We start from the raw sequence: 20,660 nt of genomic DNA, 5'->3' as shown, positions 1-20,660 counted from the left end.
CTCAATCTAAAGACCTAGAAATGTTTTTAAATTGTCATCCAGATCTAATTTTGTTAGGGTTAATTCCCCCAAATTCCCATGAAAAGTTTCCAAGGCAGAAAATTCGCGGAATTCTGCAACTTTAGGCAGGGCTCTGTTCTACTGGCAGTTAACTTTCTGATGTTTTTCAAAAACAATTGTAAATGTTATAAATTCATGATTTGTTTGCATGAATCAGGACACAACCTCATAAAACCATTCAACAAATACTTTATTTTATGTTAATTTTCTCTCTCAAATAAATAATACATTTTCTACATTATACCGTATATATAATAAATAGTAATAAGAGCAGAATAAATGTACAATTCAACAGTCCCTAGGACTCGCAAGTTCACTGCTCAAACAATAAACTGTAAGAAATTAAAAAGCTTTTATTTTTATACTGCATTACAGCAAGCAGCCAATATAGCTATTTTCATCAACACAGTGCATGTACAACACCAAACCTGCATCAATAACAATGATACTTTTCACTTACCATAATCATAAAACATGATTCAGTACAAGCAGTAAAATATACAATCATTGCGTGCTATAGCGCGATGACATTCAGGCCTTCACCTTTTCTTCACATCAGTCAAAAACAGGTGAAAATACAATTTGAAACAGCAAAGAACAATCTGTATTGCTGGCTTTACACATAATTTACATTTCATGAAGGAAATACTATGGCAACAAGAGAAACATTTAGATACATTACATGATGCAATGTTACATTTTGGCACTGAATAGTCTACATACTTTATATAGTCAGCCTCAATATTTAACCAAGTATTTACATTCAATATTTTTGGGTGTTTTGTGTGTGCGCAATTGTGTCTGGGGTTGTGCGTGTGGTGAAATGATGGCAGTGTGTATGTGTCTGCATTCCTCTCTCGTTTTTATTTTTTTTAATTTCAGTATAACCTTCATCACACTAAAGATGTACATAAAGTACCAGAACTGAATAATGTGTAAACCGTATATATGTAGATTTCTAATTGCCTCTATACACAATTATATCAATTCTAACAATGTGTTATTCACCCTCAACTCTCTTTTGATGCAATTTTCATTCTTTTTCATTCTTTTTCTTTCCGTCTCCCTCTCTCTGTCTCTGCCTCTCTCTCTCTCATCTTACTTGTTGTAAGGCACCAGTCCTAATGTGAGACGAAGTTGGTATGTGAATATGAGCACAACACTGAAGGACAGCCGTAAAGTACATAAATGTTAAAACGCAAGCTCAGACCATCAATACAAAGCGAGATGGGGAGATTGGAGGGATGGAGGGAAATGATTCACAGTTAAAGTTTTACACTTGTAAAGAACAGGTAGGACATGGAGAGGGTTAGGGTTAGAGGGCAGGCTTGGGTTAGGGTTAGAGGGCAGGCTTGGGTTAGGGTTAGAGGGCAGGCTTGGGTTAGGGTTAGAGGGCAGGCTTGGGTTAGGGTTAGAGGGCAGGCTTGAGATGAAGGGATAAAAAGAAGCCATGTCTCCCAGTTTTTCTTTTTTACATTTCCATATTAAATAGACACTTCATATTCTCGTGTATCCTGGGAAACAAACAGTAAAACAAAACAGTTTATTTAGAATGTTGAAATATGTTAATAAACAATTACTGATTTGCTGTGTACTAAAGGAATAGTTAAATGTTTTCCATGTAAATAACCAATAGCTTTAGGTTTATCTAAGTTTAAGTTAACAAAGGGTAACAACATTTTACATTTACATTACATTTACATTTAGTCATTTGGCAGACGCTCTTATCCAGAGCGACTTACAGTAAGTACAGGGACATTCCCCCGAGGCAAGTAGGGTGAAGTGCCTTGCCCAAGGATACAACGTCATTGGCCTGGCAGGGAATCGAACCGGCAACCTTCTGATTACTAGACCGATTCCCTAACCGCTCGGCCACCTGACTCCACATTTTAGCTAGATCAATCTACATCTATTACTTTGTTATTATTTAATACATTCTATCTAATTAACAGATGTAAAAACTTATATTTTGGATAAGTATACCTGTATAGTAAATGTTTTTGACATTGTTACACTTACCCCTGCCTCATATAGAGGGTTGTTGAAATCAGACTCCACTGTAATTGGACTGTATGAGTGTGTGTGTGAGAGAGACTTCCAGAACAGAGGCTTCCACTGTAGTCTACATACACTGAGAAGAAGAGGGAATGAGAGACATAGATCAAAATAAAGAAAAACAGACAGAATTACAGCCTCTCCATGACTCACTACTCATCACTGACACTACTCATGAAGAGACGAGTATATCCAGACAAAAGCATAACTATTCATTGCTATTAAACATTTAACATCCAAAATTCATGATGTACATACACAAACAGTAAACTAATGTTTATAGTATTTATTTAGAAATAATACAACCTTGCTTGTCTCCCCCAAATAATAACTAATAATACAATGAACTACTCTCTTATAATTGCCATAGGAAGATGTTTTCAGTTGAGGATTAAGCCATGTGGTCCCTATAGACAACTTTTTCAGACATTGTAACCAGCTGTACTCTTTCTGAGTAAGACGTGTACTCTGTACACCTAGAATATCTACCCTTTCTGAGTCAGACGTGTACTCTGTACACCTAGAACATCTACCCTTTCTGAGTCAGACGTGTATTCTGTACACCTAGAATATCTTGGTTGGTTTATGAAGCCGTTAACCTCACTTCATGTGGCCTGAAAATATTGACAGGTGTTTTGTTGGTGTTACAAATAAGAAGAGAGGTTGAAACTGTGCACAAAGTATAGAGCTATACTAAGACAGAAAGGAGGGGACCCACTCAAGACCCTGAATGCATTTTCAACCACACCATGCCACAGACATACATAATAGAGAAATAAATCATCCATGAAAAAACATATTTAGCAAATGATCGATAAATCTACAATGCCAGTCTATCTGAGACCTAATTTAGGTACAAAAAATCTAAATTAAAAAGTGGTGTTTTAGTTAGAAGTGGTGTGGCGTCCATATTTTTGATACTCACCCAATATTTACGGGTCTGATGGACCCACAACCTTATTGGGGGTTTAAAACAATACAGCCAAATCCATTTCTGCAAACTAACCACCAATTTGCACCTGCCTGGGGTAGAGTGTAGTAAAGTAGTACACTTTTTACAATGTATCTAAATAATGTATTGAATAATGTAGTTTCACACATTACAAAGGGTAAAAATCAGAAGACATTCAGACAGGCAAGCACACAGACAGGCTGTCGGTGTTCAAACAGCAGGGCCTGGAAATACACTGAATGCACACCGCAAACCTTTTTGTTTAATTGTTACTTTTTAAACCTACACACATTATTATTACCCCTGGGTCTATGGTATGTACAGTATGTCATAACCTTTTAATGAGATTTTAATCACAAATATATGATTGTTTGAATGTGGGTCCCAAAGCGTAACATTGCAAATATCTGATTTGAACATTCCAATTGATTATTTTCCAACAGACGCTTTAGTATGGCTTCAAAATGTTCTTATTAGAAGGCTAGAAAGTAACACTAGCATGGTAGTAGCATTGCTACGAGTATAATGCAAGGTAACTTAGCCTGGCAGCTAACTAAGCTAGCTTGCTACCTTTTCAGAAAAAATAACTTGCGCTGTGGGGACCGTCAGAAATATTTGGAACTCACTCATTAAAAGGTTAAATGTTTAGGGGGGGGAGCACAGTGTCCACTTGAAGATTTTTTATTTTATTTTACATGTTCTTTGAAGAAGAAAAAAAACGTATTAATTGTATCAGTCTTCAATCGTAGTAAACATTTAAAATGTGTCCCACAGATCTGTACAACAGGATTAGTTCTAGTTTGTAATCTACAAGTTTTTATAAAACAGTAGGTCTTAAATTACAATACAATCACTGAGAAATCTTTCTTCACCTTCTATATAGTGGATTTAATTTAGGTAAAATAATATTTCCTCATGGGTGTAAAGAGTAGAAAAGTGTACTTACTTTGTGTAATACATATAAATTCCTCCAATCAGCAGAATGACTAGGACAATAGGCAGGACAATGGCCAAGGCTATGTTCTCACTTAGGATCTGGTGGGACGGCTCAAATGACTGGGAAACTGGAAAAAGTCAAAATAGAAGAAAACGTAAAGATAAGCCACTTTCTATGAAATGAGATGTCATCAATCCGTAACTGTATAGAGGGATATTTATTAAACACATTTTACAAGAGTACTACCTTCCAATTTATGATCATCCAGTAGCTCCTCATATGCCACTGAAACAGAGATGAATATTATATTTTCATTTTGTTTATTATTTTAAATTAAACATTTCCTTTACAGGCTGCTCAATAGAACAATGTTTTTCCAAATTGTTACATAGGACACTGTCTGGTTTAATGTATGGTAATTTACTGTGACTAAACAGATCCAAGATAGTTTTTACCTTTGCAGAAGGGTGGTGGGCTATTCCACTGAGAGGGGTGGCCTGGAACACAGTTGATGATGACCTCCCCAATCAGTTCATAGCCCTCATAGCAGAAGAACCGTAGAGTTTCTCCAGCCTGGTAGCTATGCTTGTACAAAGTCTGGTAACCATTGTCAGGGACGCCCGGGTTTGGACATGGGTCATACTTCACTGTTTAAGATTGAAAGAGAGAATGGTGAGGGGAGTTAGGGATGACTCCTTTCATTGTTGGAGGACCAATAAGATACTGGGTACAAAAATACAGACACATTAGTATTGTGACTCACAGACACATTTTGGACTGCGGTCGCTCCATTTGGGAGTGCCAGTGTCTCTCCCATGGCAAGTAATCTGCCCAGGACCCTCTAGTTGATAACCTTGGTTACAGGAGAAGCGCACCACAGTTCCTACTGCAAAACCAGCTTCCGGCCGTACAGAACGGGCTCCATTTACAACCTCCCCTGGATCCGGACACTGCTGAACTGAAATTAATAAATATGTGCAGACATCTCAGCTTAATATTAACTATGGATTGTCTTTGTACAATAATAAAAAACAATCAAAGCATAACATTGTTAGATGAGTCAATTAGACTGCATATAAAATATGGGTGGAATAACCAACTGATTCATAAAAGATTAGGATTTTGTAAAATAAACACGTAGGGAGGCTGCATGGTGTGAGATTAGCGCCTAGCAACATAGATAACAACAGAAGCATTTGCCAAACATTCTGTTATTAGCTACCTGAGGTACACGAGATAGGGCTTGGATGTTATTACAGTGGGTGTGAAACTAGTTTGGAAAAGTGTTAGCATTGTGGAAATGTACATTATGGAAAAATCAAGACCTAAGCATTTCCAGACATGACAGTTTAACCCTTTATAGCTGAAAGCTACATGCACCTGGGGATTAATAGGCATTTTCAACACAGATGATTGTTTAAAATAATTTGTTTATAAGTCTTAGGGTATACAATGTTCTTATCCAGCATAACAGGACAAATGGACATTTCTAATAAATATTTACAGTTGTATAAGTAATAAGGATGGATAGGCAATGACTAAATAGTGAATTTTAATTAATTCACCATGAAGGAAATAATTACATTTTTTGAAATGTAGGGTCATAACGACCTATAAATCTTAACCCTAACCCATGGCATGCTGTATATAGGCCTTAGTGGTCCCCTAATACTGTATCTGAAGTCTATTTCCCGAAATTCAGCCTTGGTGCCGAATTACAGCCACTACGAGCAGTCCCACAATGAGCTTTCCTTAGGACATGCCATTTCTGTGTCTGTAGCTTTAAATGCTATGAGGAGGAGAGAGGCGGGGCTAACTGCCATGATTCGGTCGTTTGCAAGCCATGATGTCTCTCGAGGAAAAACCAATATCGCGCTAGCATGGTCGTAGCTCATTTTCTCAATGGCGGGCCAAATTCTCTGGTCGGGCAAAGCGGAGGTAACCCTATGACGACATTAGAGGAACATTTTCAAATCGGAGCGTAGGCGGAGAAGAACACCCAGGGCTTGGTTTACACCTATCTGAATTTCTAGCCACTGGGGGACCAAAGGCAGGCTAGGGGAACTCATATTAATGTTAAATAACCTCCTAAAGTTAAATGTTCATGTCATGGGACCTTTAATGTCTGGACAGCTAAATTAATATGTTTTAAACATGTTTATGGTAGTAAATGTTTCGTAGTGACATAAATGCAAATAGGATAAACAATTATGAAGACAAAACACCAGTAATTCTACGTATTCAAGAACACCTCTTCACACTGCTTCTCTGTCACTCCCACAACCTGCTTTGGCAATTTTGTGACAACTATTGTACAACTCAAAAAGTTCAACTGAAGTGGCATTATCACTATCAAAGACAAAGTTTGTTTTCTGTTTACATGTCAGTGACTTGAATTGCATATTTAAGATAGCAGTCCTTGTGTCTTGTCCTTATCAGACTTTCTGGGTGCTGTCTAACAAATACAGTTTTCTGTTACAAATTTTGTACCATCCCTTCCACGAGTGATGATGGGGTTTGTTCGTTTTGTTTATAATGCACTCCACCCGTCGTACGCGGAGACCCTCTGCCTCATCTTTCCCAATACTGTAGCATATGTCTTAGGTGTTCTTTCTTAAAGTTTTATAAAACTGACTGAAAAAAATGCTCAAAAGATACAGGGACTTGGCTGAAAACAAATACTTTTTTATGAAAGAAACTTGGAGACTTAATGGAAACTGTAAAAGGAAACCTTTCTTGTTACGTTTTCTTCAAACAATTCTTCCAACTAGTTTTCTATAAAAACTGAATAATAATACAGAATTATTATACAGTTACAGTGCAAACTAAAGTCAACCCTAAGCAATACCTCCATCTCACCTTTAACACAGGTAGGTGGACTGTTGCTCCAGGAAAGGTCCCATTGGCAAGTGATGATGTCAGAGCCACTGATATCATACCCAGGCTGACACTGGTATGTCAACACACTGCCCCTGACAGGAGACGTGTGGGAGGAGCTAATCCATCCAAATTCAATTTGAGGGAGAATGGGACAGGTGTCGTTGGGCTCAACTTCTGAAAATGAATGAAAATATGGATTGCAATTGTTGAAAGGCATTTTCACTTTTTTAAAGGATAATGTCAAAATTGAGGTGTTCAGATGATATGTTCATAACTTCAGTGCAGGATTACATGATTACAATAAATGACCAGAATAACATTTTATATAGTTATTCCGTTCAATAAACTGTAATAAGTTCTCAGAATGAATTGTCACCATTTCACCCCAGTGTCATTCATCCATTTTGGGATGTTCATATGCTATTTAGGTTTATGAGAGTTGTCAGTGTTGCGCGTATGTGCCTGTTTATTGCTAGTTCTATAAGAACGAGAAGGTAGTAAAAAGTGAGGTCTTTGTCACTCTATAGCATTAAAATATAAAAGTTCCAAAAACAAAGTTTAGAATGTGTAAAATTGTTGCCTATAATTTTAAATTAAAATATAAAATATAAATTGTATTACTGTTAAAGTATATTTTAAAAACTGTTAAAAGTTGTGCACCTATGCGGAATTTATGAACATTTTACAAAAAGCGCTAACTGTAAATTACCTGAGTCAGTTATGAGGTTATGATTTAGTTGGGTGTGCTCAAGCCTTCGGCAAGCACAACCATTGTACTCTCTCATATATATTTATTATTATTATTTTCCCACCCCTAAGGATCCGTAAATATTTGGACTACATAGACAACGCTGGTGTCAAAAGGTTTGTCTTGGTAGCGATTGTGTTGCTTCTATTGGGATTTACGTGACATTGCACGGTTTAGGCTTGAATTAAGTTTTTGTGGCAAAAAGTGCCTTGTGTGCACCAAGGGACCTCAGTGCTAGCCCAACATCACAACGATGCATTGATACGACGTGTATCTACAACATGCTAGTAAGACTGTTGCTCAGCAAGTACTAGCAGCATCATACATTTAAGCAATTCAAAACTTTAATGTACAGTAAGTGGTCACATTAAATAATGTATTTAAACTCAAGATTGTGTGGTGGGTTGCTGTCTTCAATGCCACAGCCTAAACTTGATGTCAATCTGTTTGTGAAAACGGCTAAACCCAGAAGGAGAATTGGTAGAATTGGTAGTGTCCTCAGCACTTATAATTGTACCAGAACACAACACAACCACACCATCACTTAGACAGAGTGTGCCAGCTACATATGCACTTGAAACTGAATAGAATGGAATTTCAAAATGTACTAATGGCATCTTTTTTATTGCCAAGGCAGAGGAACCAAACAGTAAGTTGAATTTTGATATGGACTACTATTACTCAACTAATTTCACACTTAACATTAGCAAATTACCACAGTCAGAATCTGAACATTTTGATATTGTCTATGGATATATAACATTTTTATTCAGGTAAAAAGAAAAACTTATCAAAATACATACCACGGTAGTGAATAAGGAATCCTTGACTTAAAATAAATGTGGAATCATCAGGGTCACTCTGGAACTGAATAGTGACTTCTGAGCCTCCTGAGACAACCTGGAAACGCTCTTTGGACCCCAGGTACTGACCAATCACATGGGACATGAGGTCATGTCCATCAAAAATGGTGAGGACATCCTTGTGACGAATATTTAAGCTTCAAGAAGCAGAAAGAAAACCAGAATCAGGAATGATATTAAGTATCTCTTACCTTTGCTATTGCAGAAACTGTTGACAGTCACAATAGCTGCACTAAGAGGTGAATATAACACAATAATTTATTCTCAAGACATTTTATTACACATTATGAAAACAAACCACCAATAACTAACTTCAGTGATTTTGTATTGATTCCTCCGTCTTTACCTTTGAGTAATAGAAGATATGATCCAATAGCATTGTTCCTCCCTTGCCAGTGCATTTTTAAACAAGTAGCATCCTACATAGTTATACAATAACTAGATATCTTGCAGGAATTGACAATCACTTAAACCAAGCCAGGCTAAACTCACATCTGCACATCCAGTTCAATGCGCTTCTCCTCACTTCCATGGATCTGCCACACACAGTCGTGCCCTTTAGAATAGCTCTGAGGCCAGTCGGGAGAAAGGACAGTGCCTGTGGGGTCAGTCAGCTCCCCCCCACATAGAGCTTAGACACGAATGAAAGAGAGAGACACAGGAAATGACAATTTGGGGGTAATAGAAGATAATAGGGAGATGTAGATGGAAATGGAACAATTAAAGAAAGAGAAAGAAGGAGGCAAGGAGAGAAACAGGGTAATACAATAAAATAATTAATAGGAGTAGTATGAAACAGAACAGAGAAAAGGAGATCGTTTTAAGAGTAAAGACATTCAGTCATTCAGCAACAGTGTATTGCAGGGTGAATGATAGAAACCAGTGTTTCTCAACTGGTCTAACCTCATTACCCACATAATCTGAAGTCATTCAATTACTGTGGAATATATATTATATATTTCAGCCTTAGCTCTTACCTCTACACACAGGCTCACTCTCATTCCAGTGGGGGTCACTGGGGTCAACACACTCAATGATCCCAGAGCCCTGTTCCATGACAAATCCCGAAGAGCAGGAGAAGGTTACAGTTGTACCCAGCTGAAAGGTGATGTCACTGCTACTGAAATTTCCATGAGGCAAGTAGGGCTCATAACAGTGTTCACTGTCAAAAGCTGATGGAGAAGAGACACATATTTTAGTGCATTCTAGGAAAAACAAATCTGTTTATAGATGAACCAGATTGACTTGATGCTGTTGTTGATAGATGTTTTAGAAAGAGAGGGAAGTGACTTATGGAGGTATAACGGGAACATTGTGAGTTATTTATGCTCACCTTCATAGCGCAGAGCCAGAAGCAGTGGTATGGCAGAGGAGTCTGCTGTGAGCTCCAGGTAGAGCATAGAGCCCTCACTCACAATCCCTCGCTCTGGAACATCATCCAGGTCTGAATCAAAGAGCAGAGGAGCTGTAGAGCTGTTGCCGCTGCGCACAATCAGCCTTACGGAAGGAGGGAGGGGGGGGTAAGAACAAGAAGCTTTTATCCAAAGGGAGGGGAGAATATACTATGGTTAATAGTATATTCTCTTAATATTGTGTAATGTATACGAATACAATAAATAATATATGAGTAATTTATATTGCATATGTAGGTTTTTTTTGGAGTTGAGAAACAATGTAATTTCCCTACAGTTAAGAAAATATTTGACAAGCATATATCTGAGTTAGGGGCTGGTTTAGGCCCTTAAGTTGCACTGAAGGAAATGTTAAATTACAAACATACACCGTTCAGCCATAACAGTATTACCACTTGCCCAATATTGTGTAGATTGTGTAGCTGTCACAGGACAAATAATACTGGCAAAATGGACAGACATTTTTATTGTGCTGTCGCAATTTATCCAGAAGTCGTGAGACTATGTTCAGCGCTGAGCAGTCATTTGACCCCAGTGAAGAGAAATAAAATTTCATCTTCGCACTCAATCAAATTCCAGGGCCCTGATTTCTTAACTTTTCCTAGATATGTGTTTTTTATCACCCAGTATTTTTACATTTTCAAAATCACACCGGGGAAAGCTAATTTAAGGCTATTTTGCTCATGTTTTGGTTTAGCTGCGCATTCTGCCATTTTTTCCCCTGCCTTTCAAAGCTGCAATTCACCTTTCTATCAGCAGATGTCGCAAGGATTCCCTTGCACAAGTCTATCATTCAGATAAAGGTTATGCAGCCTAAATAAGATATATCTAGCAAAATACTTATAGTTTATATATTTTCTATAATTCTTCTTATGTCATGACATAGTGGGAACAATAATTGTAATCTAAAATGCGAATATGTGTTGTAAAGTGGATGAACATAATTGCTCATATTACATATAATATATCATATTAATACAAACTAATAGCCTAAATACATTTAGCATATTCACACATGAACGAAACAAATGATATTACTTTGATAGTTTGCAACTATTTTGCAAATAGTAGGCTAAACCATTTAGGCTTAATAAAAGGAGATGATGGCATGGGCGTCAATGTAAACTAATTAATTGTCTATGCTATTTTCATAATAAAAATGTAAACAAAACATTATTTGGTGAGTCATGGTTTGTGAAAATCCTCAAAAGAAAGGAAAATCAAATGACCACCACAACCCTAACTCAACGATGCACATCAAGGTGTTTTGTGATGTACTGTATGACGTGGTATACATTACATTTAGCAGACGATCACCCGAGGCAAGTAGGGTGAAGTGCCTTGCCCAAGGACACAACGTCAATTTGCATGGCCGAAATCAAACCGGCAACCTTATGATTAATAGCCCGATTCCCTAACCACTCAGCCATCTGACCCAGTATAATACATTTAGAATTTCATTTCTTTTGAGGATTGATTTTTTTTACTCACATACAAAACAGTAAAACGTGTTTTGATGATTCCTATCTTTTATATCATTAAATTCAAATTCCACAAACAATGTAGCTAGGCTAATTAATTTGTTAATTAGCTTATTTTGCTATCAAAATTAAATGCTAGCTGGCTGCTGCCATCCCCTCCAATTCAACTATGGCTTTACCAAAAGGAAAAGGTTTATTGGGAAAAAATGTAACTTAGCTATGGAAAATCTGACAGATTTATATCTCACGAAGGAAGTTTCTCTAGCATTGGTTAGCACATCTCTTTAAGGATAGGACTGCCATTTCACAGTGTCATTGTGGCAGCAGTAAAGATCACTAGCATAATACTAGATACCACCGCTAGTATTAAATAATTTTATAACAATAACATACTAATAACAATACAAGTAATATTAAAGCTTACTTATCATCATCTTCATCCAGCGCAACCCTTTCAAAGTGGAGATGAAGTCTATGTCCTTCCCGGGCCTCTAGTAACCAGTGGCAGCTCAGATTATTTCCGTTACTGTGGTTATTTGCAGATGGGTGAGGTGGCGAGAAAATTCGTCCCATGGTTGCATTTCGAATCCACCCTCCACATGACACAGCTAGAAAAGAGGAGGAAGAAGGAGGAGAAAGAAGTTAAATCTAGCTACAACAATTATCAGATTTTGGACACATCTGTGAAATACATGTTTTTTTTTCATTTCTTTCTTACTGCTATCTGTATATGTCTGCTTGATTAAGTACTGTGACATTCCTAAATACTTCTATCTAGTACGCACACCAGCCACTGGGTCACTGCATACATTTGATCTCTATGGGCATTCATTGTGAGTGCCGGCAGGTACAAGCTTGACACAGTTTTTGAAGTTGCTAAATCAATTTGTTTCCAATGTCATTCTGCGATAAGACAATTAATTATTTTGATTTCATAGGAAAAATTACTCAGGATTCCTTTAAAAACATGTTGGAACTGGACTGAAAAAGAAGCCACCATAATATTACTTCTAATTAACAATAAAAACAATTTAAAGGAGCACTACTGACCCACACACTGTGGCTCAGGAAAACTCCAATGCGGACGTGTCGTGTTGAGGCAGGTGGCTACCTCGTGACCCCTGACCTGAAACCCTGGATCACAATGAAAGTGTGCCTGACCTCCCGGATGAATGTCTGTTACTGTTACACCCCCTCCCCCAGGAGAGAGAGGGAACGTGCATGAAAGGAGGAATGCTGGAATATGTGGAGAGTCAGAAATGTATTGACAGAAGATGGAAAGAGACAGGACCAAAAATGTATTTATTGTTTGACACATATCATAACCCCTCGTACATAGCATTTTTGTTTAATAATTGTAATTTGGGATGATTACCTTGATACTGGAGGCTGAAAATGCCATGATTGGTCTGCCGCAGGCTACAGTAGTAAATCTGCACCTTATTGGTTGAGCTGCGAATTACTTGACCCTCATTGATCAACGTTTCATTGGCTAAAACCTCAGGTCCCAATTCTCCATATCCAAAAATGGTCAGTGACTCCTTCTTTGAAAGGCTGACCTTCTTCACCTGTGTAATGGAGATCAAAATGTATTATATTTTAGCTTCCATTTTAATGTTCTTTTTTTCCAATCTTCACTTATATTTGGATCACCATCTGTACCCAATAAAATGTACGATTAACAATTAACCTCAAAATCATATGTGGAAGAAGAAAAAACCTGCATATACCTTTTACTAAACAACATATATGTTTTATTCCAACTGGTTGGTGTTAATGTCTTTGAAGGATTACACAAAATAAGTGAGGCTGCTAAATAGTTAACAACATACTGTAATGACAATAGCCTTCTCATACCTGCAACTCCACTCCATACCCTGGATATACAGTGATGCTGTAGATGCACTCTAGGGGGGAAAATGGTGACATGGATTCTGGAGACTCCACAATTCCTTCCATGCCCGAGAGACTGGCATTGCACTGAACTAAAGAGGGAGAAAAAAATAATCAACCATGTGTCTCTCCATGAAAGGATACAATGATAGCAAAGTGCAGACTGTCGGCTTTAATTATAAGGTATTTTACAATATAGATAAAATGTCCATGATCTGCACCATAATCTCATTGTCGCTCAACCAAGATGACAAAATGTGAGGCATGTCCAATGACTGTCTGTGCTAGTTAGCTACTGCTAAGTGTGTGTAATGTTTTGCTGGTTTGGTGTAAGGTTTTGTGGTTAGTGTGTAGAGTTTCGAGTTTTTTGGAAAACCTATAGTAAAATTATTTTTTTTCACCTGCAGGGCAGGCAAGTGGGGAGAGGATTGTGAAGTGGTGATGGCAATGTTGGGAGAGGATTGTGAAGTGGTGATGGCGATGTTGGGTGTGGAGGGCAGAGGAGGATGGGCTCCTGCTCTCCTCCTTAGGGCAGGATCTCTGACATCAATTCAATGTACTTTGTTTTTCATGCTAATCTGTGACATTATGTCACTGATAGGCAGATTTTCTATGTACATGAAGCTTGGGTCTTCGTGAGGTCAAGAGGTCATGCAGCGAGGCCCCTCACTGAGCAAAATATAGACACGGAACGCACTGGGGCTTAGACTCTTAGGAGAAAGTAGGGAGCAAACATGCACAAATAGGAGCTTACATGAGTCACGATGACTTCACCTGTTTTCTCTGTTTTACTGTCAAATGTACTGATCTCTGAGACCCAGTAAGGAGCGATTCTGTGCATTCTATGTTTGAACATGTCCAGCTAATGTATATAAGCACGTCTTGAGGGACAGAGTCTGCACTCATGCTAATCATTTTGTCATGAACTGATGATGTGATCTGAGCAGCTCGACTAATAAACCAAGTCAACTCTTTTACATTGTGGTGTATTCCTTGGCCCATCTTCTGACAGACAAATTCATCTAACAGTCACAGACATAGCTGACAGTAGCTAGCTACTTTAGCCAACGCAACAAGTCAGTTTTTGTAGCAGCCCGAAGGAATTGTAAAGCTAACAGCAAAAATGTATATAGATATGAAGGAGAGTGTGTTGCTATTGCTAACGAGGCAATTAATGGCAATGTGAGCAAGTGGGTCACAGAGAGGCATGGATGCAGGGTTAGGGTTAGAGAGTGGGATGGGGATGAACATCTTGTGGATTATTTATTGAGATTCAAATGATTTTTTTTTGATAAATAAGATCCAAAGACAACCAGTCTTTACTTTTCACTTGCTCTGGGGGACTGGATGGAACAACAGACCCGCACAGCAGGTAAATTAATCTGTAAAGTGAGTGGAACCCTCCCACAGGCAGAATAACTCATATCACACTTCATGTTTGCTTTGATTGTAATAATTCCCAATTTTCTGTCTTTTTTAATCAGTGTTGTGTAAAATTTGCACTGTTACATACTGGGTGCTGCCCTAGCCCTAACCCCCTTGGTTGGACTGACAGGCTTCTACTGACACATTACGCACACACAAGGTTTATTCCCATCCAGATTCCACAGTGATTAAATATGTATATCTCTCTTATTCACCTGGCCCCTTTTTATATCCATAACACCTAACATTTACCTGGTACGTGCACAGTAGTTATGGTTGTTGTGGTGATCAAAGTGGTAGTAGTCTCTTCCTCTGTAAATGGCAGGCTGCTCCTTGCTCCTGACAGGCTGGTCGACCCCAAAGCTGTAGTGAGCACCCCTGGTGACATCACTGTGGATGCAGGCTCAGTCTGCCCAATAGCAGGGACTGCTTGAGTGGGGTTGGTGGTTGTGTCTGCCAAAAAATGAGAAGTATGCATACACACTCACAAGTCATACTAGCAAAGCCTGGTTTATAGTCTTAGAGTCACAGATTCAACCTAAAACAAAAAAAGAAGGTTTGGATCCTTTAGATGGAACCATATTTGTAGGTTTAGCTCACAGGGTACAGGCTGGTACCATGAGGCCCTAATCCAGGATACTGCGTTAGGGCCTCATTTCTGCATGTCTTCTCTCTCTTCCCTACATTCCGTGTCTATCTATGTTCAATTGTGCTGAAAATATCTCTTTAAAAAAATACATACTTTTCACTTGACAGACTGTCAATTTAATTTTAAAGGTACATTTCAAACACTCCTAAAGTACATACCCCAATGCCCCAGTAATTGGTGTTACCTGTATCCATAGGGGCATGTCCTAGGTACTCCTTCCTCAGTAGAGCTGCATGTATCAAGTCACCCAGAGCATGAGGACCAGGGGAGGGTGTGGGAGGAGACTCAGGCTCCACAGTCCCCAAGCTCACACCTAGACATAAAGAGAGAAATACATTAGTATCAAACATAAAACATACTTACATCTATGCACTCATACACAAAGTCCAGTTGTTGTTACCTGATATTAGATTAATAACTGTTGACAGTGTCACAGCAAACAGTGTGGACATCATGGCAAAGTCTGAGGAGAAGAAGAGGTAATAAAGCAACACATTTGCTTTCCTGAAAAACATGGGAACAAATCCGAATTATTAAACCTGAACACTGAATTTTAATAGGGTTTATAGAATTTCTAGGTGGATAATATGAAAGAAAATGCCATCTGTGAAGGAAACTGAAATGTAATTCTGACCAGGGTGTGTTCATAGTATGTGTAATTTTAAGTGGTACGCAGCATTTATTTTACAGTGCAGGATTTAACATCCTTTTCAATAAACATTTATTTTACTTAAATCTAAAAATATTATTTCACATAATCTCAGTTGAGGATGATGAAAAGGATGGATACAGGGGTCAGCTGTCCTTAAAAAAATCATACTCACAATTTCAAACCTCTAAAACAACATTCTTTCAGCATAAGTGGATAGTTGACTGCTTCAGTTGTGGTAAGATCTTACTGTTAATAACATCCTCTTTATTACATGACTGGTACCGTACCCTTAATAATTTCTCAACTCTCAAGCAATTGAGTTATCCCTTGATCTCTCCAGAGTAAAGATTTACAAATAGAACTTGACGGGACTTTTTCAATTGCAAGAAAAAGGTTAGGCTAGTGAATTTATTCAAACATTTTACATTTACACAGAATTAATTTTAAATGGATTACATAACATGTTCCATTATTCATTTACATTTAGTCATTTAGCAGACGCTCTTATCCAGAGCGACTATTCATCTACATGAACCTTCAAGAAAAGGCTTAAGACGCACTTGTTCCGGGAGTACAACGATACTTAAGAAAGATTTGGTTGATCAGATGTTAGTTTATTTTCTCCAGGAACACAATGACACTTATTGAGGGACTTGTTGCACTTGTTGGTTAGTTGTAACTGATTTAACTACTTGTACTAGCTGTGAATATTATTATTGGGTATGCTGAAGCCTTTGGCGAGCACAACCATTGTTCTCTCACATATATCTTATTATTATTATTTTCCCACCCCTAAGGATCCCTCAATATTTGGACTACATACACAACGTCAGTGTCAAAATGTTCGTCTTGGTCCCGATTGGATTGTTCTATTGGGATCTACCATATTTTTCGGTGGTAGTGGTTGGTACTGTTTGAATCGCGATTCCATCTGAAATACTGACGGCGACAACATTGTTTGAATACCTTGTTGCAAAGGGGGTTCAGCTTGTTACAAAGGGGGTTCTTAAAGAATGAATACAATATGAATACACTGTAAAAAAAAAAAGAAAGATTAATCACAGTACTTTTTCTGTAAATTATACGTGTTTTTTTTCTGTATTTCTGAATGACAGGAAATACAGATAGAAAGACAATGGAAAATTTTAAATGTATATATTTACATTACAATTACAGCAAAATAAATATGTTACTTAAAAATACACTAAAATTTCTGTTTTTTTTACAAATATGAATAACATTTTCACCAAAATGTTCTGTTAAAACACATAATTTCACTTTACCAAAACTAGCTATTTGAACAGTTATTTTGCAGATATTTACTTTCATCCCACGGACAAATAACTTCTTAATAACTTATTTGGTTTAGACATAGGAACCTTGAATTGTGAACTGAGCTCGTGTAGTTGTCATGCAATCCCAGCATGCACCAGTCAATATCCAAGACTACAAAAGCCTGCAAAAGCCTTTTTGGGGCTATCTCGTTGTTTATGATCATTGACCAATGCACTTTTAGTAAAGCTCTCTCTTGGAAGTCGCTTTGGATAAAAGTGTCTGCTAAATTAATAAATGTAAAGACTCCAGAGTAGGACAAAGGAAAGTTGATTAGATAGTTGTGTAGCGGCAATGCTCCTGTTACCCAGAATACCCCGTGGCAAGCTGAAAAGCTACAGAGTTAAAGATCCCATAACATGCTGTTTTTGGATGCTTTTATATAGGCCTCAGTGGTCCCCTAATACTGTATCTGAAGTCTCTTTCCCGAAATTCAGCCTTGGTGCAGAATTACAGGCACTACGAGCGGTCCCACAATGAGCTTTCCTCAGGACGCCCTGTTTCTGTGTCTGTAGCTTTAAATGCTGTGAGGAAGAAAGAGGCGGGGCTAACTGCCATGCTTTGGTCGTTTGCAAGTCATGATGTCTCGAGGAAAAACCAATGTCGCGCTTGTACGGTCGTAGCTCGTTTTTTCATTGGTGGGCCAAATTCTCTGTGCGGGCAAAGCAGAGAAAGGGGAGGTAACCTTCCCTATTGTGACGTCACAATAGGGGATTTTCAAAACCGAGCGTTTGAGCTCTCATTTTCTCAAAGGCGGAGAACAATACCCAGGGCTTGGTTTACACCTATCGAAATTTCTAGCCACTGGGGGACCAAAGGCAGGCTAGGGGAACTCATATTAATGTTGAATAACCTCCTAAAGTGAAGTTTTCATGTCATGGGACCTTTAAAGCTTTAAGCTTAGTTAGATAAGCATTGTTTGGAGTTTTGTTGTTGTGTTCGTTCTGTTTTGATATGTGTAATGTGATGGTCTGTAGTTTGGATAAATTAAGTATTCACCCTGAGTGTGAATGTTGTCCAGTTAGATGGCGATCTAACCTGTCTAATAAGACAGACGTGCTGCGATCAATATTCCTCTCCAATTCGTACAGCTAGCTGACGCTACAGTTGTAAATATCTGGATACTGATTACAGCATCTGGATGCTGTATGTTGTGCACACGACTTGTTTTGAATGAACATGTTAAATTGTGATATCTTGGCTTTATTGAATATTTTTATTTTTTGAAAATGCTGTATTTTTACATTGAAGTTTAATTAATAAAAGTAATATTTACCGGTAAAGAACAGCCTGTAATGTAATATATCTTGTAAATTTGGTACAGGAAAATTACAATTATTTTACGGTTAATTCCTGTTCATATTTTTTTGTATTTTTTTTACTGTAATTTAATGGGTTTAATCTGGCATCCCAGATGCCAGATTGTTTTGTTTTTTACAGTGCAGGTACACTCTAGCACTTTCGAGGATCATGTTGTTTAATTGTAATTTGTTTAACTACATGCTCTTCTGGTTCTACCCATTGGCACTTATTTGCTTTTCACAATGTGTGCTTCATGTTTGTCTACCTGCCTTTGGGGTTATCTCGTTGTTATGATAGTTGACCTATGCACTTTTTGTAAAGCACTTTCTTCTAAGTCGCTTTGGATAAAAGCGTCTGCTAAACAGGGAGTCAAGTGGCTGAGCGGTTAGGGAATTGGATTAGTAATCAGAAGGTTGCAGGTTCAATTCCTGGCCGTGTCAATTGACGTTGTGTCCTTGGGCAAGGCACTTCACCCTACTTGCCTCGGGGAGAATGTCCCTGTACTTACTGTAAGTCGCTCTGGATAAGAGCGTCTGCTAAATGTAAATGAGTAAATGTAAATGTACATATTTATACCATATTACTGTATAGTTATGTAATCAACTAAATATTCCACAGTTTTCAAAGGTTATTGAGTGGAAGTGACAAATCATATTATATTGTGTGTTGGTTGATGCGTCAGAATGCAGGGTGCAGGGGTGTAGTTAGGCTACATACTTGAGCGCATTCATATTTTGGCATTTGGTTTAGAATATGTGCGGAATTGTAAAAATAAATAAAGCATTTGTGTAGAAGAAAATTGATCAATCCAATTCAGGTTGTAAGGTTGCAAAATGTTCTCGCTACAGTAGGCCTAGACAATAACTTTGTTCCAATGCTTTTCATAAGTTATAGACCTATAGGCCAATAACTTACAATGTTATGAGTTGTAGGTCTATGTTTGATTTGAGTGTGGACTGAAAGCAGAATAGAACCAAGCTCACTTCATTGCTGAAAAACTCAATTTCACTCAACAATTTTTTATAATGTCATGACAATCCCTTGATCTTGTAGCGTACCATCTTAGACAGGAAATTACTCGAAATGCTTAGAGTTAACTACAGTTCATAGAATAACATGGGACTACCAAAACAGAATCATTGTTGAATCATTCAAATTACTTTTCAAGGCCTTCCGAGGCCTACAATAGACCTAGATAGATTGTGTGATGTTACACCGACCTACAAGTTACGGCAATCATGGAGCTAGTTTGGACATACCTTTTGGGTTACCTGTCAAAAACATGAAAAATGCAGCTTGTCTAAATGTATGACGCAACAGCGACATAGTCTACAGCCCCACATGGGTCCTGCGTTCCCCTCCGTACCTTGACAATATCTATCAAATCAACACATTATGCTTGTCATTTTCCTCGGACAGACATGAAATGTAAACATATTTTCATGGCAATGGTCATCGACTAAAACATTTGGCTAGCGTAATTTGAAAGCTATACACAATCTGTTGTAACATTTATTGCTGAACAAAAATAACGTTTCATGGAGAATAGTGGAATTCGGTTTAGCCAACGGATCTTCACGTTAATATAGACGCATATAAAGAATGCCTCTTTTGACTCCAAAAAATATTTAGAGCCAACGTTTTCTCGGTCGTAAATGACAGTAGGCTGCCATCAAAAATACCAGTAGGCTACCGATGCTGCTAACGAAAATTATGACAGTTCTTCTCATCCCGGCCCTATTGTGTAGAATTGTCTCGGCAAACGCGTGCAATATGTTTTTACGATGCACAGTCCCACTGAAATTAATACATATCCAACCAGTATTGTAAAAAGGTATCCTACCCCACTGTCTTCTTCCTCAGATATACTTCTCGTTTGCCTCTCTGATTCTTTGCAAGGCCACCAAGGTGGTAGAACGCACAGAGCTTGCAGGTTTTATCTTTTAGGTTTGACGCGTTGGCTATCGATGGGATGTGAGGGCATTTGTGCATGGAGTTACGCTTATCAGCTGCGCCGTA

At 38.0% G+C, this 20,660-nt stretch overlaps 1 protein-coding gene across 1 annotated transcript; it reads right to left on the bottom strand.

The window, feature by feature from the left end:
* Positions 1 to 232: 232 nt before the first annotated feature.
* sez6l2 (seizure related 6 homolog (mouse)-like 2) lies at positions 233 to 20,643 on the bottom strand. The gene is made up of 20 exons (XM_062484350.1): positions 20,485 to 20,643; positions 15,756 to 15,818; positions 15,540 to 15,668; positions 14,959 to 15,159; positions 13,246 to 13,373; positions 12,764 to 12,956; positions 12,439 to 12,624; positions 11,813 to 11,996; positions 9,829 to 9,992; positions 9,473 to 9,667; positions 8,988 to 9,126; positions 8,436 to 8,632; positions 6,864 to 7,058; positions 4,768 to 4,962; positions 4,460 to 4,651; positions 4,251 to 4,289; positions 4,014 to 4,131; positions 2,080 to 2,191; positions 1,480 to 1,574; positions 233 to 1,369 (listed from the first exon to the last, which is right to left on the bottom strand). The coding sequence occupies exons 2-19, from the start codon at positions 15,808 to 15,810 to the stop codon at positions 1,545 to 1,547; spliced, it is 2,652 nt and encodes an 883-aa protein (XP_062340334.1). The 5' UTR covers positions 15,811 to 15,818; positions 20,485 to 20,643; the 3' UTR covers positions 233 to 1,369; positions 1,480 to 1,544.
* Between the last annotated feature and the right edge of the window lie 17 nt (positions 20,644 to 20,660).

The sequence above is a fragment of the Osmerus eperlanus genome, chromosome 2 (assembly GCF_963692335.1).
Source record: "Osmerus eperlanus chromosome 2, fOsmEpe2.1, whole genome shotgun sequence".
NCBI classification, from domain to species: domain Eukaryota; kingdom Metazoa; phylum Chordata; class Actinopteri; order Osmeriformes; family Osmeridae; genus Osmerus; species Osmerus eperlanus.
Note: the sequence above shows the minus strand (reverse complement) of the source record. Positions and strands in the feature narration are given on the sequence as shown.